The sequence below is a fragment of the Polistes fuscatus genome, unplaced genomic scaffold (assembly GCF_010416935.1).
Source record: "Polistes fuscatus isolate 324 unplaced genomic scaffold, CU_Pfus_HIC Scaffold3, whole genome shotgun sequence".
Classification (NCBI taxonomy): Eukaryota; Metazoa; Arthropoda; class Insecta; order Hymenoptera; family Vespidae; genus Polistes; species Polistes fuscatus.
The window spans coordinates 5,014,248-5,031,318 of NW_025113107.1; the positions used below are offsets into that span (position 1 = coordinate 5,014,248).

The window sequence follows — 17,071 nt, forward strand, 5'->3', positions numbered from 1 at the left end:
ATTTAAAAAATTATATATATACATTATGTAGACTTATTAGAATTGATTTCTAAAATATTTAATTTGACGATGACTTAAACAAGTTGATGGAAACATTTTCGCAAATATTTAGAAATAATACATTGCGAGATTACACTTTGTTCATTCCTAATATATTTTAATTCGTTCTCGGCTTCCGCTTGAACGTAAAGTGTTCTATTATATGATTAGTTTTATTTTATTTTATTTTAGTTTTTTTTCAAGTATACATAATATACATATACATAGAAAAAGAAGACATTTATTGTATCATCGTTTAGATGTGTAAACCAGTGACTTATATACTTTTCCTTTTTTCAACGAGTGTGTGTATGTGTATGTGTGTGCGTGCCTGTGTGTGAGTATTTCTTCTTCGAAAATTTATAGCATAATTTTTGTTCTTTTAAAAATTACGAATATTTTATTGACAATATAATTTTTATTATATATATAACAGTAATATATATATATATATATATTACTGTTGTGGAAGTGTCCGATTCAATTAACTTATGAAATAATTAGGTATTACATGAAAAGACTAGGAGGTGTTTGTGGGAGAGCATATCAAAATAATTTTATTATATATTAGTCTAATTATTAATGTCGTTGATTCGACCTTGTTAGCAAACAATTACTTATTTTAGCACGTTTGACTTTCCTTGAAATACTGATCAGAAAAGTTTTCAATTTTTCAGAATTTTTGCGAACTTTTTCTCGCCTTTGCGAATTCATATATTACCTAGTTGAAATATGCAACAACTCTGCTTTGTTTCGTACTTTACGTGATTAGTATAGTTATTTCGTGTAATAATTAGTTATTTCATGAATAAATGGATTTTGCAAAATAAAACGGTGGTAACATACATATATATGTATGTACATCGTGTTATAAATATATATAGGGAAAATTGAATTATATATAATCAGTTCAATGTAACATGTAGTATATTAAGTTATCAATAATCTCTCTCTCTTTTTCTTGCAAATATATTAAGAAGCTCGTTTCATTATTATTTTCGTCATTTCAAACAAAAAAAACAAATATATATATATATATATTCAGACTATATCGATCATTATAAAAATAATACAGTATTTTACGCGAGGGAAAAAATAAATAATTTTTATTCTTAAGACAAAAATTTTAACGACAAAATGTTGTGTGTGTATTAGAAAAAAAAACGAATATGCGGGCTTTCTTTTAGAAAAAAAAGAAAAAAAAAATAAATTTAATTGTTTCAAAGTACAACATTTTATGGACTGTATTTCTGATATACATATATATGTATATATTTTATAATTTAATCACACATGACATAGATGCATTATGACACACTGCTGTTTTCAAAAAATAGTCCACGATATTGATAATATGATATTCACTGTTGAAAATTATTATATAAGTAGTGTAAATATTGTAAAAGTTTGTCTTATACATATATGTGTATATATATGCCGTTAATTATGAAAACAGACAGAGTTAAAAAATGGAAAAAATTGATCTTACGATTTTTTTATATTATTAATGATTGTTATGCATAGAATAAAGCATAAAATCAATTATTTCCATTTTTTAACTTAATTCGCTATCGTAATTACTGGCGCATATATATTAAAAATAATCGTTATAACACATTCTTCCTCTAATTTCCATAATCTATATGAAATATACATTTCATATATAACTGTGTATAATAGCGATTAAAAAAAAAAAAAAAAACAAAAATAGAGGCATTATGCAAGGCAAAAAATATTTCATAGTAGAAAAGCAATTTATTTACCTGATCGTATATAGACTATCGACCTAAATAGATAAAAATTAAAAAATTAAAAAAAATAACAATAATACGAAATATATATTACATACTTAACACAAAATCAATTAAAAAATAAAAGAAAAAGCAAAAAAAGTTATGTACAAAAGAAAAATGTACCATTCAATGATATATATGAAAATTAAATGTATACATCGTATATGTATACATTATCTTTTAATGCTAGTATTTACTAGCATGAATTATTACAAATTCCTATGTATCATGTGAGAATTTACATCTTTTAAATTAGTATAAATAAGAAATTTAGGACTATATAGCAATATTCTGATATAATGTACATTAGGAATTTTATGTCTTTTTGTCCAGAAAATAAATTAATTTTATGATATATTTGAGTCCTTTTACATATAACATATATTATCTTATTCGTTATTTTTTAATTCGTTTATAATCAAATCTTTATTTTTCTAATTAATAATATGGAGAATCTAACATCATGAATTTTTTATTTCATTATAAATACAAGTGATATACAACAAATTGTAAACATTGCAATAAACTATACAACAGATGCTTATACTACTATTATCAATATTAATTCATTTATAGACTTGATTATTTGACTTAGAAGTAATAGTATTATTATTACATCCTTTGTGATATAACTTTGGCGAAGCACTTAGTTGTTGGCATTTTTTGGTTTCTTCCTTTTTTTTATAAAATATGTTGTAAACAATAAGTGAACAATGTGACTCGGATGAACATCATATGATTTTATAATAACAGTACGTACGATCTGTGTGTATATTCTGTTAAAATATAACATAACAATTATATATACATGCAGTTAACAAGATCATTTACCCCGTTATATATTTTTCGTGTGCACACCTTAATAAATTAACACAAGAAATAATTCATCATGGAGATTCGTTTTAAATAGATATATGTGAAATATATATTTAGAGAATTTCATATACATCTATTTAATTATGTATATGAGAAACGTATTTTTACAACCATTACATAGTTTATATGTCGATAATTTAAATAAGAAGATTATTAAATGACTGACATTGTCTCTTTTCTTTTCATTATTTTAATTGATTATGTTCAATACGTCTCGTTGTACGATTTATTACGTTAAGCGTTTAAAATTTTTGGAAAATAGAATACATATGCTGAGATCTAGTTGGGTTTAATTAAATTTTTTAATAGATCATAACTATTTCCATCCGATTGAACCGAAAATGTATTTCCTTTGATTCCTCTCACTTTTAAATATCCATATTCATCGATACCTAATATTTTAACTAATTCGCTATCTCCATTATCCGATACAACTGTTACTTCTGCGTCACTAAAAAAGAAAGAAATAAAGGATACAGATTTACTAATATAATATTTTCTAATTATTTACATTATTATTTTCTTTTGCGTTATTTATATCATTATATTATACTAACTTATGTATCCAAAATTTATAATAAAGTTGGAAGAAATAATCCATATTTCCACTTTGTACAATATCTAACAAATATTCTATTTCACTGAATACCAAAGCAAAGTAACGCTCATATGATAGAGCTGGCAATTTCGTTTCATGTGTTTTGTTATATTCGGCAATGAGATCGTTAATACAACAGGTAGGTGTACTATTTGAAAGATTAACACCAACGCCTGGAAACAATTGTATTTCGTACCTGATATCGATTTAATTATTTCTAATTCTTTATAAGAATGTATTATAATATATAGGAAAATAAATATATCAAATTTTGTTTAAAATAATTATATTAATTATTTACCAGCGTTGCATATGATTAATGACGAATCATGGTGACAGTTAACTAAAATACCACCAATTTTAGTCGATTTTCCAACGTAAATGTCATTAGGCCATTTTATTCTAAGATCTAATCCCTAGTTTAAAAAAAATATTTGTATATATATATATATGTATAAATTCGTTATAAATCTAATACATCAATTGTAAATACTATAAATAAAGAGATGAATAAAAAGAAAGAAAAAAGAAAACCTCATATCCAGGTATAGATGTTACAGCTGATACGATTCCAACTATAAAAAGATGTTGAATTATTGAAATATGACCACCGAGACTGGAATTTTTGGGAATGTGAAGTTGTACAGTAAACATCGCACAGCCTTTGGGACTAAGCCATACATTTTTACTTCTTCCTAATGAGAACAAAAGTATTCACATTATTCATTGATAATAATATACTTGTATAAAGAAATATTCATTTACCTCGTCCTTGAGTTTGTTGGCAAGGAATAACGACCAATCCATGGTGTATTTTATGATCATTTACAACATTCATTGAGGATGTCAATACATCTGCATATATTACCAGACGCCCTAAATCTTTTGTTTTCAGATTCTGAGAGATAGAATTTGATATAATAAAAGTAATATTTTATATGAACATTATTATAAATGGAACTCAAAGTATTACCTCGAAATATTCAATGGTAGAAAAATTATCAGGACATTGATGTATCATAACAGGAAGAAATGAAGAAGATGCTGATTTCTCGATATTTTTCTTGCAAAATTGTATTTCTAAATTTTTCGTTTTTAGTATATCATCTTGCATTTTATCTTTTAACTTTTCCAGAACTTCTAATTTTAACTATCAAAATTGAATACGAATTTATGAATGAATTATCAATTAAAATATAATTTCACTGTCTTATGCGATTTCTTTTATACATTTAAAATGAAAATTAAGTTAAAAAGATAAATACCTCATGTCTACCTAAGAAAAAGGCTGGAGTATAATGCACTGATGTTGTTTTCGTAGATGTGCTTATTTCTATGCCAAGATGTACACTTAGCAGATCATTAAAAATTTCTAAGCGTGCTAGATTACTTTGTTTAAGAGCATTAAACTTATTTTCTTCGAGCTCGTATTGTGTTGGATTTGCCTCTAAATGTATTTGTGAAAATACAGCCTTACCATTGCTATCAGTTAAATTAGCAAGTAAGATACTAGGAGTATGCCATGTTTCTTCTGTTCCTAATACTTTTATCCCAAAGGAATGTAACCTGCCTTTTTTATCCTTAACTGTAGCTGATACAGGAGGATTCACAGCTGTTACGCTAAAAATATCTTTTAATAAAATCATATCAAATATTTCTATGTCAAGTTATCGTCACCGTTTAATGGAATTCTTACTTTATATCTTCATTGTCATGAGAAAATCGAGTTCTTACTGGTGACGCTTGATAGCAGAAAATATGATGCATCATGCGAACATGTTTCCATTTTCCATAAGAGAAATGAACAAGTTCGTGTTCACGAACCTCAGCTGTTTTAAAAGATGGAAGCAAAGTATGAAGTGTATCGGAACATAATGCTAAAAGTTTTCCACCTTGAACAATATATTCTATAAGCTGAGTACTAATTTCGGTACCAACATTTCCACATACAACTACAAGAGCTGCTTGTTCCATCCATACATCGGAACTAGCTTCTTCGCGAGATAACATGTATAATATATATCTAAAAGAAAATTAATTATACAATAAGCTATTAATTTAGGATTATATCTTTTAATTTATATTATAATTTATTATCATACATACTTGTCGGTGCCAAGCGAATCTTCTAATACAGCTTTAACATTATTAAGTGACATAGTGCTTTCTGCATAAATTAAAACATTAGGTGGTTTGTGATGTTTAGAATATGGCGTAATTGTTCTATTTGGAGTAAGACTTCTAAAATTATATATAAATAATTAATATATATACATATGTGTGTGGAATGATGATTATACATTATGAAACTTACTTTAAATTAAGAGAAGCTACTGCTTCAATTGTTTTTGTACTATTATCTTGATCATCAGATGTAGATACAGGTTTAACGATATTTTCACAAGTTTCTTTTACCTCATCCTTATCTAATGTTTCTTTTATAATATCAGATTTAATTGAAGATACACGAGTTGATTCAGGTACATCGTGAAACATTGATACATCAGAATTCTCCAAATTACTAACATTTTCTGACTGCATAGTTTCAACTGTCTCTGAATTTATAGAAACTGGACTCTCAACAGATGATTGTAACGTTGTAACTACATTTTCAATCGTATTATTAGCTTCTGTTTTTTCATCTGTAGATGTTTGTACATTTGTGAATTCATTTTTAGGAAAAATAAATAAATCTGGCAGTTCGGGTACACCTATTGATTTATTTTCTTGTGATGCTAATCGTGCAGTATTACTTATTAGTCTCAGCTTTTTCACATACGTTTCCCATTCTTCTACTCCAGTTAATTCTATATTATTGTAATAATATAGGGATTATATAAATATTATATATATAAATGTATATTTATTCTATAAATTTTTAATTTATATAAAATAGTAAATAATATTCCGTAACTTACTATTATCTGACAGTGAATGAAGTTGTTCACTATGATAAGTACATGGATACCCTGATACTAAAACAGCTGAAGAATAATATAAATTGTTTTTAATAACAATTTATTAACATATAAAATATTTATATATTTAATGACGTAGTATTCACTTACACAATATACGTGTTAAAGTTAAACCACTGTTAATATAATATTGTCCTTCCATTACAGCAATTGCAAATTTAGTTATAAGATCCAAATCAGTCTCCATAATAATATTTAAATTTTTATCTGCCATCCAACTAATAATTAAACCATAATCCTCTAGCTAAAATACAAACACATATAATTAAAGATGAAATAATAAAGTGAAATATTGTTCATTTAAACTAATAACTATTTAAAATTAAATTACCTTAGTTGATTTTGTGGAAGTATATGGTTGATACGTACTAAAGTCAGCCTCAACTAAAATATGCATTCTAAAATCTTTAGTTAATGATGTTACACCATTATTTTTTTTAAATATAGGTATAAAAGGATTTTCATATTGATAAGCTAACCATTCGGACACGTTAACTTTTTGCTAGAATATAAAACAATATTTGGCATAGTTTCAAAATATTATTTATCAATAATATATATGTGTGTGTGTTCTGAAATTTTTATTATTAATTTAATAAATACTTGTGGATATATGGTGCATAATCTTGCATCACCATGACTCCAAAGTAAATCACCAAGTTTTGCAAGTGATTTATTTTGACAAAGATGAGAACTCATGTAATTATACGTGTTTTCATTTACACTACTTGGAGGGCTAGCTAGATTATCATATTCTGAAAATAATAACTAAGTCAGATTTTCATTATACTGTGAGATAAATATATTGTATTTTTTTAAAGAAAATACAAGTATATCTCCCATTCCTTAATAGAAATTTTAAGCGCAGTTTCAGCCTACTAATAGACAACCAGCCATACAGAGATGATAATTCTGATTCTATAAACAGTATTTCTCAATTTAAGGACTAGCAAATGAATAAATAAATGTCCTTACAATTAAATTTCGTTAAATGAATACAAATTTTATATTTTCATATTGATTATTGTATATATTATTTTATTTCTTTTTCTATTTTATTTATATAATTATATTATACAGAGCATTGATTTCCTATCATACTTTCTTTTTTATTCCTCTTATTTTTTAGTATTTATTTTATTTTATAATCGTTGTTAAAATAATTTTAATTTAATATAAATTGCATAAACATTATAAAAGTAATTCGAAGAGATGCATCTATATAAATAGTATGCAATATATTTATTTGTACCTTCGTCAACGCATACCAATGGTTTGGCATAGAACATAATTGATGGTTTATCGTGCTTTGTTCCTTGAAATAAAGCACATAAACGTGCTTTTAAAGATGAGATTCTCCATGTTTGAATTGTCGTTGCTATCATATATAAAAATGTTAATAGCATCTTTGTGTTGAATAGTATCCTATTTGATAGAACGCTCTTGCATAAATACCTGTATACATAATCCTTATTGAAAGGTTATCTATGCATCTATATTTATATATATATGTATCATTCACAGTGTAGTTTTAGAGAATAATTTTATTTCTTATTTATTAAACATTATTTAATGAGAATATTAAAAATTAATATAAAATCTTTGCGATGATGTTATGTCATCAGAAATAATTTTCAGTTTATCATTTGACGCAGAGCATTAATTTTTATACTGAAAAATAAGTAACTTAAAAGTCAGTGCATATAGCAAACCAATAATAATAATAAAATAATAATAATAATACTATAGTAATAATATATATATATAATTTTATATTTATTAATTCTATAGTAATTTTTTTATTGACGAGGAATAACTTATTTACTGAGATAAATAATTGAATGTTAATGTATATTAAAATATATATAAGTATATATAGAAATAAAAGTAAAGGGGTAGTGAGCTGAAAAGAAATGAATTACGTTGAGAAGGTAAATATTTTTCAAGCATTTCTTAAAGGTTTCTTATCTGTAATAGCGTATTGTTTACGTTACTGATAAAAAAAATGAAAAATAAATGGCGGTAGATTTTTTTATATAGATATATAGATTAGAATATTATTTATCCATGTAATAAAACTGTATTATAATTATTTTTTATTCGTGAGTTGTAAAAGTAAACAATAAAAAAAATAAAAAATAAAAATAAAATAAAAGAAGTACGGCGAGAAACAATTAACGAAACCACGTGTGTAATCGTTTGATAAATTATTACTTACTGGACACGGAGCACAAAAATTTTTAACTTCTGTTAGATTAAGATAACAGTAAATTACATATAATGAATGAACGATGAAAATAAAGGAGACGTAATAATATTAACGATATTGCACTACAAAATGATTATTTGATAACTCCTACTAAATGCTTTAATGGTTAATTCTCCGAACCATAAATTTGTTTGGTCATACTGACAGAAGACGAGTTTGAGGCCATTTGCATTACTTCTACTTTGCTATTGGTCATTCGATTCGTTGCTAGTATTGCCATCTGGTTAAAATGAAAAATCTTTTTAAAATATTCTAAACTTTTCCAAATATTTTTAAATATTAAATACTATATACATATTAAGATTGAGACGTATATATTTTTATCTATCTATCTACTAATAATATATTTATTATAAATATTAAAAAAATATTTATATATATATATATATATATTATATATATTATCATTCCACTCTTTTTATTTGTCTTAATATTTTAAGTTCAATTTTTTTTCATATAAGTTAGAATAAGCTTCCTTATTGATTGAAGTATTTTATTAATATAGTAAAAAGCGTATATTTAATATTATTAAAATCTCTCTAATTAAGTTATAATTATTATATTTCATAAATTATTAATAATCAAACAGTCGCTGCAAATTTGTTTTATTTTAAATTGGAATTTGAAAAAAGGCGCCACTTTAAAATCAACGCATATGTCAATGCGCAGTAATCGCTCCCGGCTATAGAAACATAACAGGTGTCAAAACGAGGTTGATTGTGATGTTCATTAGCGGTTTTTTGGATTTATTTTAATAAATAAAAGACAATATCCACATGCAATAAAATATATACATCTTTAATTAATTATTACCATGTTTACACTAGGATCACGTAAAAACAAAACTTTAACCAAGATGGGTTAAATGTGATGAAAGTAAAGATTGTCAAGAAAATACGCTTGACAATTTTATTATCTGACTACATTGTAAACGTATACAAAATGATTATTCTTTATATATTGTGCACAATCTTCAGCATTTTGACCATTCTTTATTGGAATGGGATGTTATGGTGCTGTTTCTATGTATTATTAACTATATTTTGTCTCCTTATTGGCCCTTTAGTGGTTATGTTAATAAATATAGCATTATCATCAAAGCATCAAACAGGTGCTGGCACTGTTAAAACTCTTGCTGAGATGGATGCATTTCATAATTTATTGATGGTACGTTATCTAATTAAATAAAACTATGATTATATTAAATGTAATATAATAGTTAATTAATTAGATTTTGTATTACAAATAATATGTGTATTTATTTTGTTTTCCATTATAGAAAGGCTATGAAGCCAAATTATCAAATGTTAAAAAGCAATCTCGCTATCCAATGATCTTTAGTCGTTTAGTAGACGGAGCTTTACAGAATCTCTTGGATTTAGCATTTCAAGATTTTATTGGTTGTTGGCTCAATGATTTAGCATTTAATTCAGATCAGATATTAGAAAATATGAAGCAAGATGTATGGGGTGCTATACAGAGTCTCCATGATCGATTGTTAAGAGTCGATCATACTAAGCTAGTAGTGTTTAATATAGTCAATAAAGTAACTTTTCATTTTGAAAAAATTAGAATTGCACAGGAAGCTTCGTGAGTATCTATTTTCATTTATTTTCAAAGTGTAACACTTAATACTGAGATAATAATTTAAATCATTTCAGATCAATCGGTGAAGAACCTGTTTTCATTTTATCATCACATTTAATGTCCCCTGCAGCAGAATTGGAGTATTTAAGAAAAGTTAGTGAATTATATATATTGTTTCTATTGCCACGCAGTTACTCTCTTTCCCCAGCAAAATTTCTCTTGAGGGAGGTTCTCACATGTAAAAGTGGGTGCAATGTAATTCATTCTAAAATATAATATTCATATAAAAAATATTGTAGAGTAATGAAAATATGTTTTTTTTATATTATTGTTTCAGTATTGAAACCAGCGATAGATCTTGTAACCGATCCTGATTATATCAATCAAAAGATATTGTTGTACATTGAACAGCAGCAACTTACAGCTGCTATGCATAGAAAAACATACGAGTATGCAGAATCATTTGAAGATTTTATTCGTATGATTAAAAGTTCTCGGGATTTAGAGGTTCTTAAGCATATTAGGTTAAATATTGTAATAGAAATAATGCAAGCTACAACGGTACAAAATGTAAAAAGGGCACAGGGTTTGGATCCTGATCATAATGCATTTGGAAAGTCTGATTTAAATGAAGCAAAAAAATTAAAAAAATATATTAGTCAATTGACGTTTGCAAAAAATGCATGCGAATGTCATATGCAGTCGTTAGGATGGGATGGTTATCCTGTACAAGTTAGTTTTTTTTTTTTTAAATAAAATTCACTGTTATTCTTAAATGTATAATTGAAAATCACATTGGCTATAATTTATATAATTTAATATTTTTTAGGATAGCGGTCTAACAGCATTGATGGATGAAAGAAGAGTATTATCTTTGCAAACAATTTTAGATAACATCATAGGTCGTAAATATCTATCTCAATTTTTAGAACAAGTCTCAAGTCAAGGATTGATCGGATATTGGGCTGCTGTACAGGAATTGAGATCTGCCAATAGATCCAATTGGCATCAGCTTGGAGCTGAAATTTTTTATACGTATATTAGATCACCGACTGCCGAAATAAAAGTTGATAAAATTATAAGAAAAAGAATGGAAAGTTTCTTATTAGGGGATAATGGACCAACTGTGTTTTATGAAGTCCAAGAGAGCGTAGTTAAAACAATAGAAGAAAAATATTATTCGTCATTTTTGGTTAGTGAACAATATAAAAAAATGCAAGAGGAATTGTTAAGTGCGAGAGCGGATGGTAAGTACATTGAATCTCATTAAATATATATTTTTATTTTTATAATGCAACCCATTGTTGTCACTAATACATTTTCTTCATGACACTTTTTATATGAGCTTTTTTAATACAAATTGGAGTTTTAAGTATAGCATTTAAACGTTACTTCGGTGATGATTTATTAAATTAGAGAGAGAAAAATTAATTTCATTTTTCTCTCAAGCTTTTATATTAAAAGCTTTAACTAAATAAAAGATCCCTCATATATCTACTGATCTATCTACATTATTACAGACTATTATAAATATATATTTCCTTACTTAAAGTATGTCAGTTGATTAAATTGATGAATATGGTTTTTTTTTTTTTTATTTAAACACATTGTAGTCATTAAAGCATATATATATATATATGTACAAGCATACACATACAAACTGTGCTTCTTCAAATACACATATATCTTGACCAGGTAATCGAGTAGCGGAAAATTGAGGGCAAACATGTAACCCGCTATGTCTCTTTTAAACGATCGATATTTCATTAAAGTGTATAATGGGAGAGCATTTTTTTTTCTTTCTTTCTCTCTTTAATGTCTTTAATATCAGTTTACTTTTTGCAAATATAAAATTTTCGGTTGTTATTTACATATATATCAAATAAATCATTATAAAAGAAGGATTTCATAAGAGACGATCTATACTTAAAAAATAAAAAAGAAATAATAAAAATTAATAACAACAATATATAATAATCGAAATCATCGTATCGTTACTCAATAGTTTTCTTTAATCTCCACTTTGCATACAAAATTCATTATACCTATATAAATATATAATTTTTAGAATCTTTTTGGATTTTTTGTTTGGTTTATTATTATTCTTATAATTGGAATACGTTTAATAATTAATTCATGTTGCTTTTACATTAGATTATTATGAAATATTAACTTATCGCACAGACACACACACGCATACATTAGACGCGAGCGCGCGCGCGCACATTTATCGGCAAATACGTAATAGTGAAAAAAAAATCGATTTTTTCGTTTGGCAATAAAATTAATTTTTCTCAATCTATTATCTATCGCGCTATCAAGTGTTTAAATTGTTGAAACATTAGGGTTGGTGGAGGATCAACAAACGGTCGAAGGAGCTTTATCTGAAAATTCATCATTGCTTGTCGGAGAACATTCCAATTATGCACGTAGTAAATTGGACCAATTACAAGAGAAGCTGAATAATAAAATGCAAGCTTTGCAAGCACTTAAATCTTCTCTTAAGCCCGAAAGCAGAGTTTTAAGTATTCTGGGAAAGGAAGTTGAATGGTTGCAAGGTGAAAAAAGACAACTAGAAGCTCACTTGAGTCATTCTGAAATGTGGGTTGAACACTTGGGTCGATGGAAAGCTGATGTACAAAGTGCAGATGTATGTTTATTTCATTATTTATGATACAAGCTAGATAAATTATGCGTGTGAATACTATGCGTTTAAGAATGATATGATACTCATATTTTTCAGAAACTTTTAAGTCTAGGGCCTTTAAATATGTTCTATATAAAACTTGGAATATATATACAAGAGATATACATACATATTTAAAAAAAAAATAAAAAATAGAAATTAAAAAAAAGAAAAAAAAATTAAAAATTATATATGCATACGCACAAACAATGGCAATACTATCTTGCTTTATTTTACTTATTATATTTATGATTGAACGATTTTCATACGCTTTTTGCAAATTCGCAAAATGCCTGTAGAAGTTTGCGAGCACGTCTTTATAGTTTTTCTAATTTCTTTTCTTTCTCTCTCTTTCTCTCTCTCTCTCTATATATATATATATATATATCGTACCATGTCATTATGTTAAAATTTTTTAACTAATGGTTATTTGCGGGTCATTTGCATGTGTTATAAAACTAACTATTGTATCTAACGAATATATAGATACCTGAAAACGGCGAAGCACCGCAATTCGTACTGGTTATACATATGATAGAAGACGATAACAATGAGCAAAGTATATCCAGCGGTTGGGTAGTTCTTAGGAAATTACAAGACTTTCAGGAACTTCATAGGCAATTACGTCAATTATATTCTTATGTGAAAACTTTCGATTTACCATCACAACCACTAAAATTCTTTGGGAAATCCGATAAGAACACTCTCGAAAAAGCTAAAATGCAAATACAAAAGTATTTAAATGTACGTATGTAATTATAATAACTTTTAGACTGATATTTATCAGATCAGTATTTTGATCATTTATTTTACTATTAAGATAATTATATATATTATTTTTTGCCTAATAAATTAGATCATAACTGTTATATATTATTTTTATTCTTCAGCTCGTTTTGGAAGACGAAAGGCTTAATCAAAGTGAAGCATTATATGCTTTCCTTTGTCCAAGTTCGGAACATTTAAAACATGCGGCACCTTCTCCTAAAAAATCACGATTTTCATTATCAACATTATTTAAAACTTCGTACGTAATTTAGTTTAAACAGTTTAGTTAATTTAGTTCCACATTAAAATGATAATGATGATAATTATATCATCAATATATTATCTTTTCCAGATCTGGAAATAATAGCGAGTCTCGAGATAAAGAAGAAGAGGAAGATTACTCGTTGCTTCTCGACGATAACGATACTAATCGATCAACAACAGATTCTTACATCGGTCCTGGAAAAGATGCCATAGCTGAACCATTGTATGCATTATTAGGAGAAATTTTTGATCTTAGGGGTGTATTTAAATGGCTACGTCGATCACTCATCACCTTTGTTCAAATTACTTATGGTCGTACAATAAACAGGTAAATTTTAAATTTCGAGCTAATTAAAACAATTATTTAAAAATTATTAAATACTTTTTTCTTTTTTTATTTAAAGGCAAATCAGGGACACAGTTACATGGGTATTTTCTGAACCGATGCTTCATTATTACATTCAATTGTTTACGAAATCCTGGTGGCCAAACGGTCGTCTGGTATCTGGGACAGTACCAAAAACAGACGAAGAGAAATTAAAAACCCGTGGAGAAGCTCGTAGACAAATTTTAAATAACGTACCTGAGGTCCTAGCTAATTTTGTGGGAGCACAAAGTGCGCAACGTGGATTAATAAAAGTCTTCGATACTTTGCAAAATGTTAATCTTAATAAACAATTATTTTATGTACGTTTGGATAATCTATACGTATATGATGTAGATTGTATAAAATAATTGAACGCGAGCTTAGCATGATAATAATTATTATTTTTTAGGATATCTTCGAAGTGGTGATGTATGAAATATTTCCTGAATTACAAGAAAAGTAAAAAAGAAAATGATTTCGTCGAAAAAAAAACACAAATTAACAACGCGTCATCGTGGTATTACTGCCATATACATATATATATTTTATTCATTTAATCGGAATGATGATAGTTCATTGCACCGATTAATCAAGTGTCCAATTTTATCTCTGACAAAATACTGTGATTTAGTGTAACTCGAGAAAAACTTTTTTTGCCACACCTCCCTCATTGTTATTGTTATTGCTCTCCTTTATTCTTCTCTATAATATTATTTTATTCTTTTTTTCAAATGGTTTTATTTAGTATTTTCTATTTATATGTATATAATTATATTTAAATATTTTTTCGCTTGCACATTGTCGTAAAAGTGATACATTGATTAATTACTGTGACAAGGTGAAATAAATTCTGAAAATTCAGAAAAATCAAGTTATTTTCTTATTTAACATGAAATCTGAAATATATCGATCTTTAAAAAATAATTTATAAAAATTAAAAATTATTTATTACAATTTTTACAAGGGGAATTATCTCTCTCTCTCTCTCTCTCTCTCTCTCGTAAAAATTTATATAAAATTATTTTTAGTGTCTTATTTTCTTAGATAAACTTAGTTGAAAAAGATATAATATACGAGTGGCCAAAATAAACAATTTTTCAAGCTGGTTTCTGAATAAGTAACCGAGAAAAAGAGAGAGAAAGGGAGAAAGATTGCATTCAAAGAAGTTTATATCGATTCATCGCGAGAGTCAAGTACTCCTCTTAAGAGATTTAAACTCGTAAACTTCTGTGTTTATCTTTATCGTCCCCACTTAAGAATAATTTGTAGCGAACGTTTGAAGTTTTACTTAAGTTTTCTTTGAATGCCAAATAATATAACAAAGTAGCTCCCCCTAAAATTTATGTTCATCTGAAAACGAACTCGGAACTTACATTAATTCGGGTAATAAACTTTGGGAATAGAAGTATATACCTTAAGAGAAAGATAAACGTGCTCAAAAATTGTTACGAATTTTTATCCATTAATATTCCTGTCATTATTATTATCTTCTTTCTTTTTTTTTTAAACGTATTACAACTAAACAATTTTTAATTTATGTTCGTTTTAACGTACTCGAGTTTAATAATCAATTTAGAAAAAAGTGTATATATTTAACACAATAGGAATTAATTTTATATTATTATTATTTATTTCATTGATATTAAATCTTTTTTCATTTATTTCATTTTCTACGTATTTCTGCTTCTTCGTTGATTACGAATACGGAGACCAAAAATACAAAGAGAAAGAATGTATGTGTGTGCGTGCGTGCGTGTGTGGGAGAGAGAGAGAGAGAGAGAAAGAGAGAGAAATCGTTCAACGACACACTTTCATCATGAAGCGAGAAAGAAGCAAGCTCATGGCAAAGACTTAGCGGAAACTGTGAGCTCTTTAGTGAGCATCGAGCGTGATATTTGCGAACATCAGAGTTAGTGGTTGCTGAAAAACAGAAAATAAAAGAAAAGAAAAAAAAAACAAATAGAAAAGAAAAGAAAGAAATAAAAAAAGAAAACAAGTAAAAAAGTAATTATATTTTATGCTTCAACAGTTTTAAACAATCTCTCAACATTCAACGCATTCGAACAAAGGATATATATATATAAAAGAGGAAAACTCCTATACGAAAAATATTCTTAATGATTTTGTTGTATTCAGGGACACATTTATATTTTTGAAATTGGAACATCATTAAGAGAAATCAATATATATTATTTAATTATTTAATTATTTTCCACATGTTATTGTTTATAAGAAATAAAATTTTAAAATGTGAACTCTATAATAAATGAGGTCCCCATTTCAGCGTCTAATGCATCTTATGATAAATTCTCGGGCTTGATTGCATGCGTTGATGTATAATTCTTTCTAAACCGTATTATACCGTGTTGATTTAGTTTTTTTAACTTTAGCAAACATCCCGCGTATTTGGCATTGTGAATGAGCATCCAAAACACGATACCCTGGAGCATGATTTTATATGGACCACCCAAAGTATGTATTTACTATCTATGTGCCAACGTATGTACATATGTGTTGCTAAAACTCATACATATATGTAATATATACCGTAGAAATTATTATTCGTACACGTTATACTATACGAATAAATTCGTAATTTAGGAAGATGGAGTATTTCGTTTCACTACACTCTTAAATATATATTTAATATTATATTTATATCAATGATAAAATTTATTCAACTCGGTATATTATTTATTAAACATATTATTTTATAAATATTAATGTCATTTTTTTAATATTTTGTAATACATTTATTTATATATACCTGTTTTATTTATAAACTTGTGAAAAGAATTTATTTGAAGCCAGATATAAATATATAATGTATATATATGGAGAGAGTG

The 17,071-nt window shown here is 26.6% G+C and overlaps 2 protein-coding genes across 3 annotated transcripts; one reads left to right on the top strand and one right to left on the bottom strand.

Moving 5' to 3' along the window:
* Positions 1–2,288: 2,288 nt before the first annotated feature.
* On the bottom strand, positions 2,289–8,724 carry LOC122519663 (biotin--protein ligase). 2 transcript variants are annotated; one of them, XM_043639282.1, is made up of 16 exons: positions 8,503–8,724; positions 7,537–7,739; positions 6,888–7,039; positions 6,616–6,786; positions 6,375–6,528; positions 6,225–6,290; positions 5,621–6,113; positions 5,413–5,547; positions 5,003–5,329; positions 4,572–4,926; positions 4,280–4,456; positions 4,072–4,204; positions 3,841–4,001; positions 3,608–3,722; positions 3,266–3,479; positions 2,289–3,159 (listed from the first exon to the last, which is right to left on the bottom strand). In XM_043639282.1, the coding sequence occupies exons 2-16, from the start codon at positions 7,688–7,690 to the stop codon at positions 2,988–2,990; spliced, it is 2,979 nt and encodes a 992-aa protein (XP_043495217.1). In that variant the 5' UTR covers positions 7,691–7,739; positions 8,503–8,724; the 3' UTR covers positions 2,289–2,987. The 2 variants fall into 2 exon arrangements, with proteins under 2 accessions (XP_043495217.1, XP_043495218.1); XM_043639283.1 differs by having other exon boundaries at positions 7,537–7,955.
* Positions 8,725–9,233: 509 nt separating this feature from the next.
* Positions 9,234–14,886, top strand: LOC122520137 (sorting nexin-25-like). Its single transcript, XM_043640137.1, has 11 exons — positions 9,234–9,720; positions 9,833–10,143; positions 10,215–10,384; positions 10,478–10,872; positions 10,970–11,387; positions 12,486–12,790; positions 13,313–13,570; positions 13,717–13,853; positions 13,947–14,186; positions 14,263–14,545; positions 14,635–14,886. Exons 1-11 carry the CDS (start codon positions 9,424–9,426, stop codon positions 14,686–14,688), a joined length of 2,868 nt encoding a protein of 955 aa, XP_043496072.1. The 5' UTR covers positions 9,234–9,423; the 3' UTR covers positions 14,689–14,886.
* Positions 14,887–17,071: the final 2,185 nt, after the last annotated feature.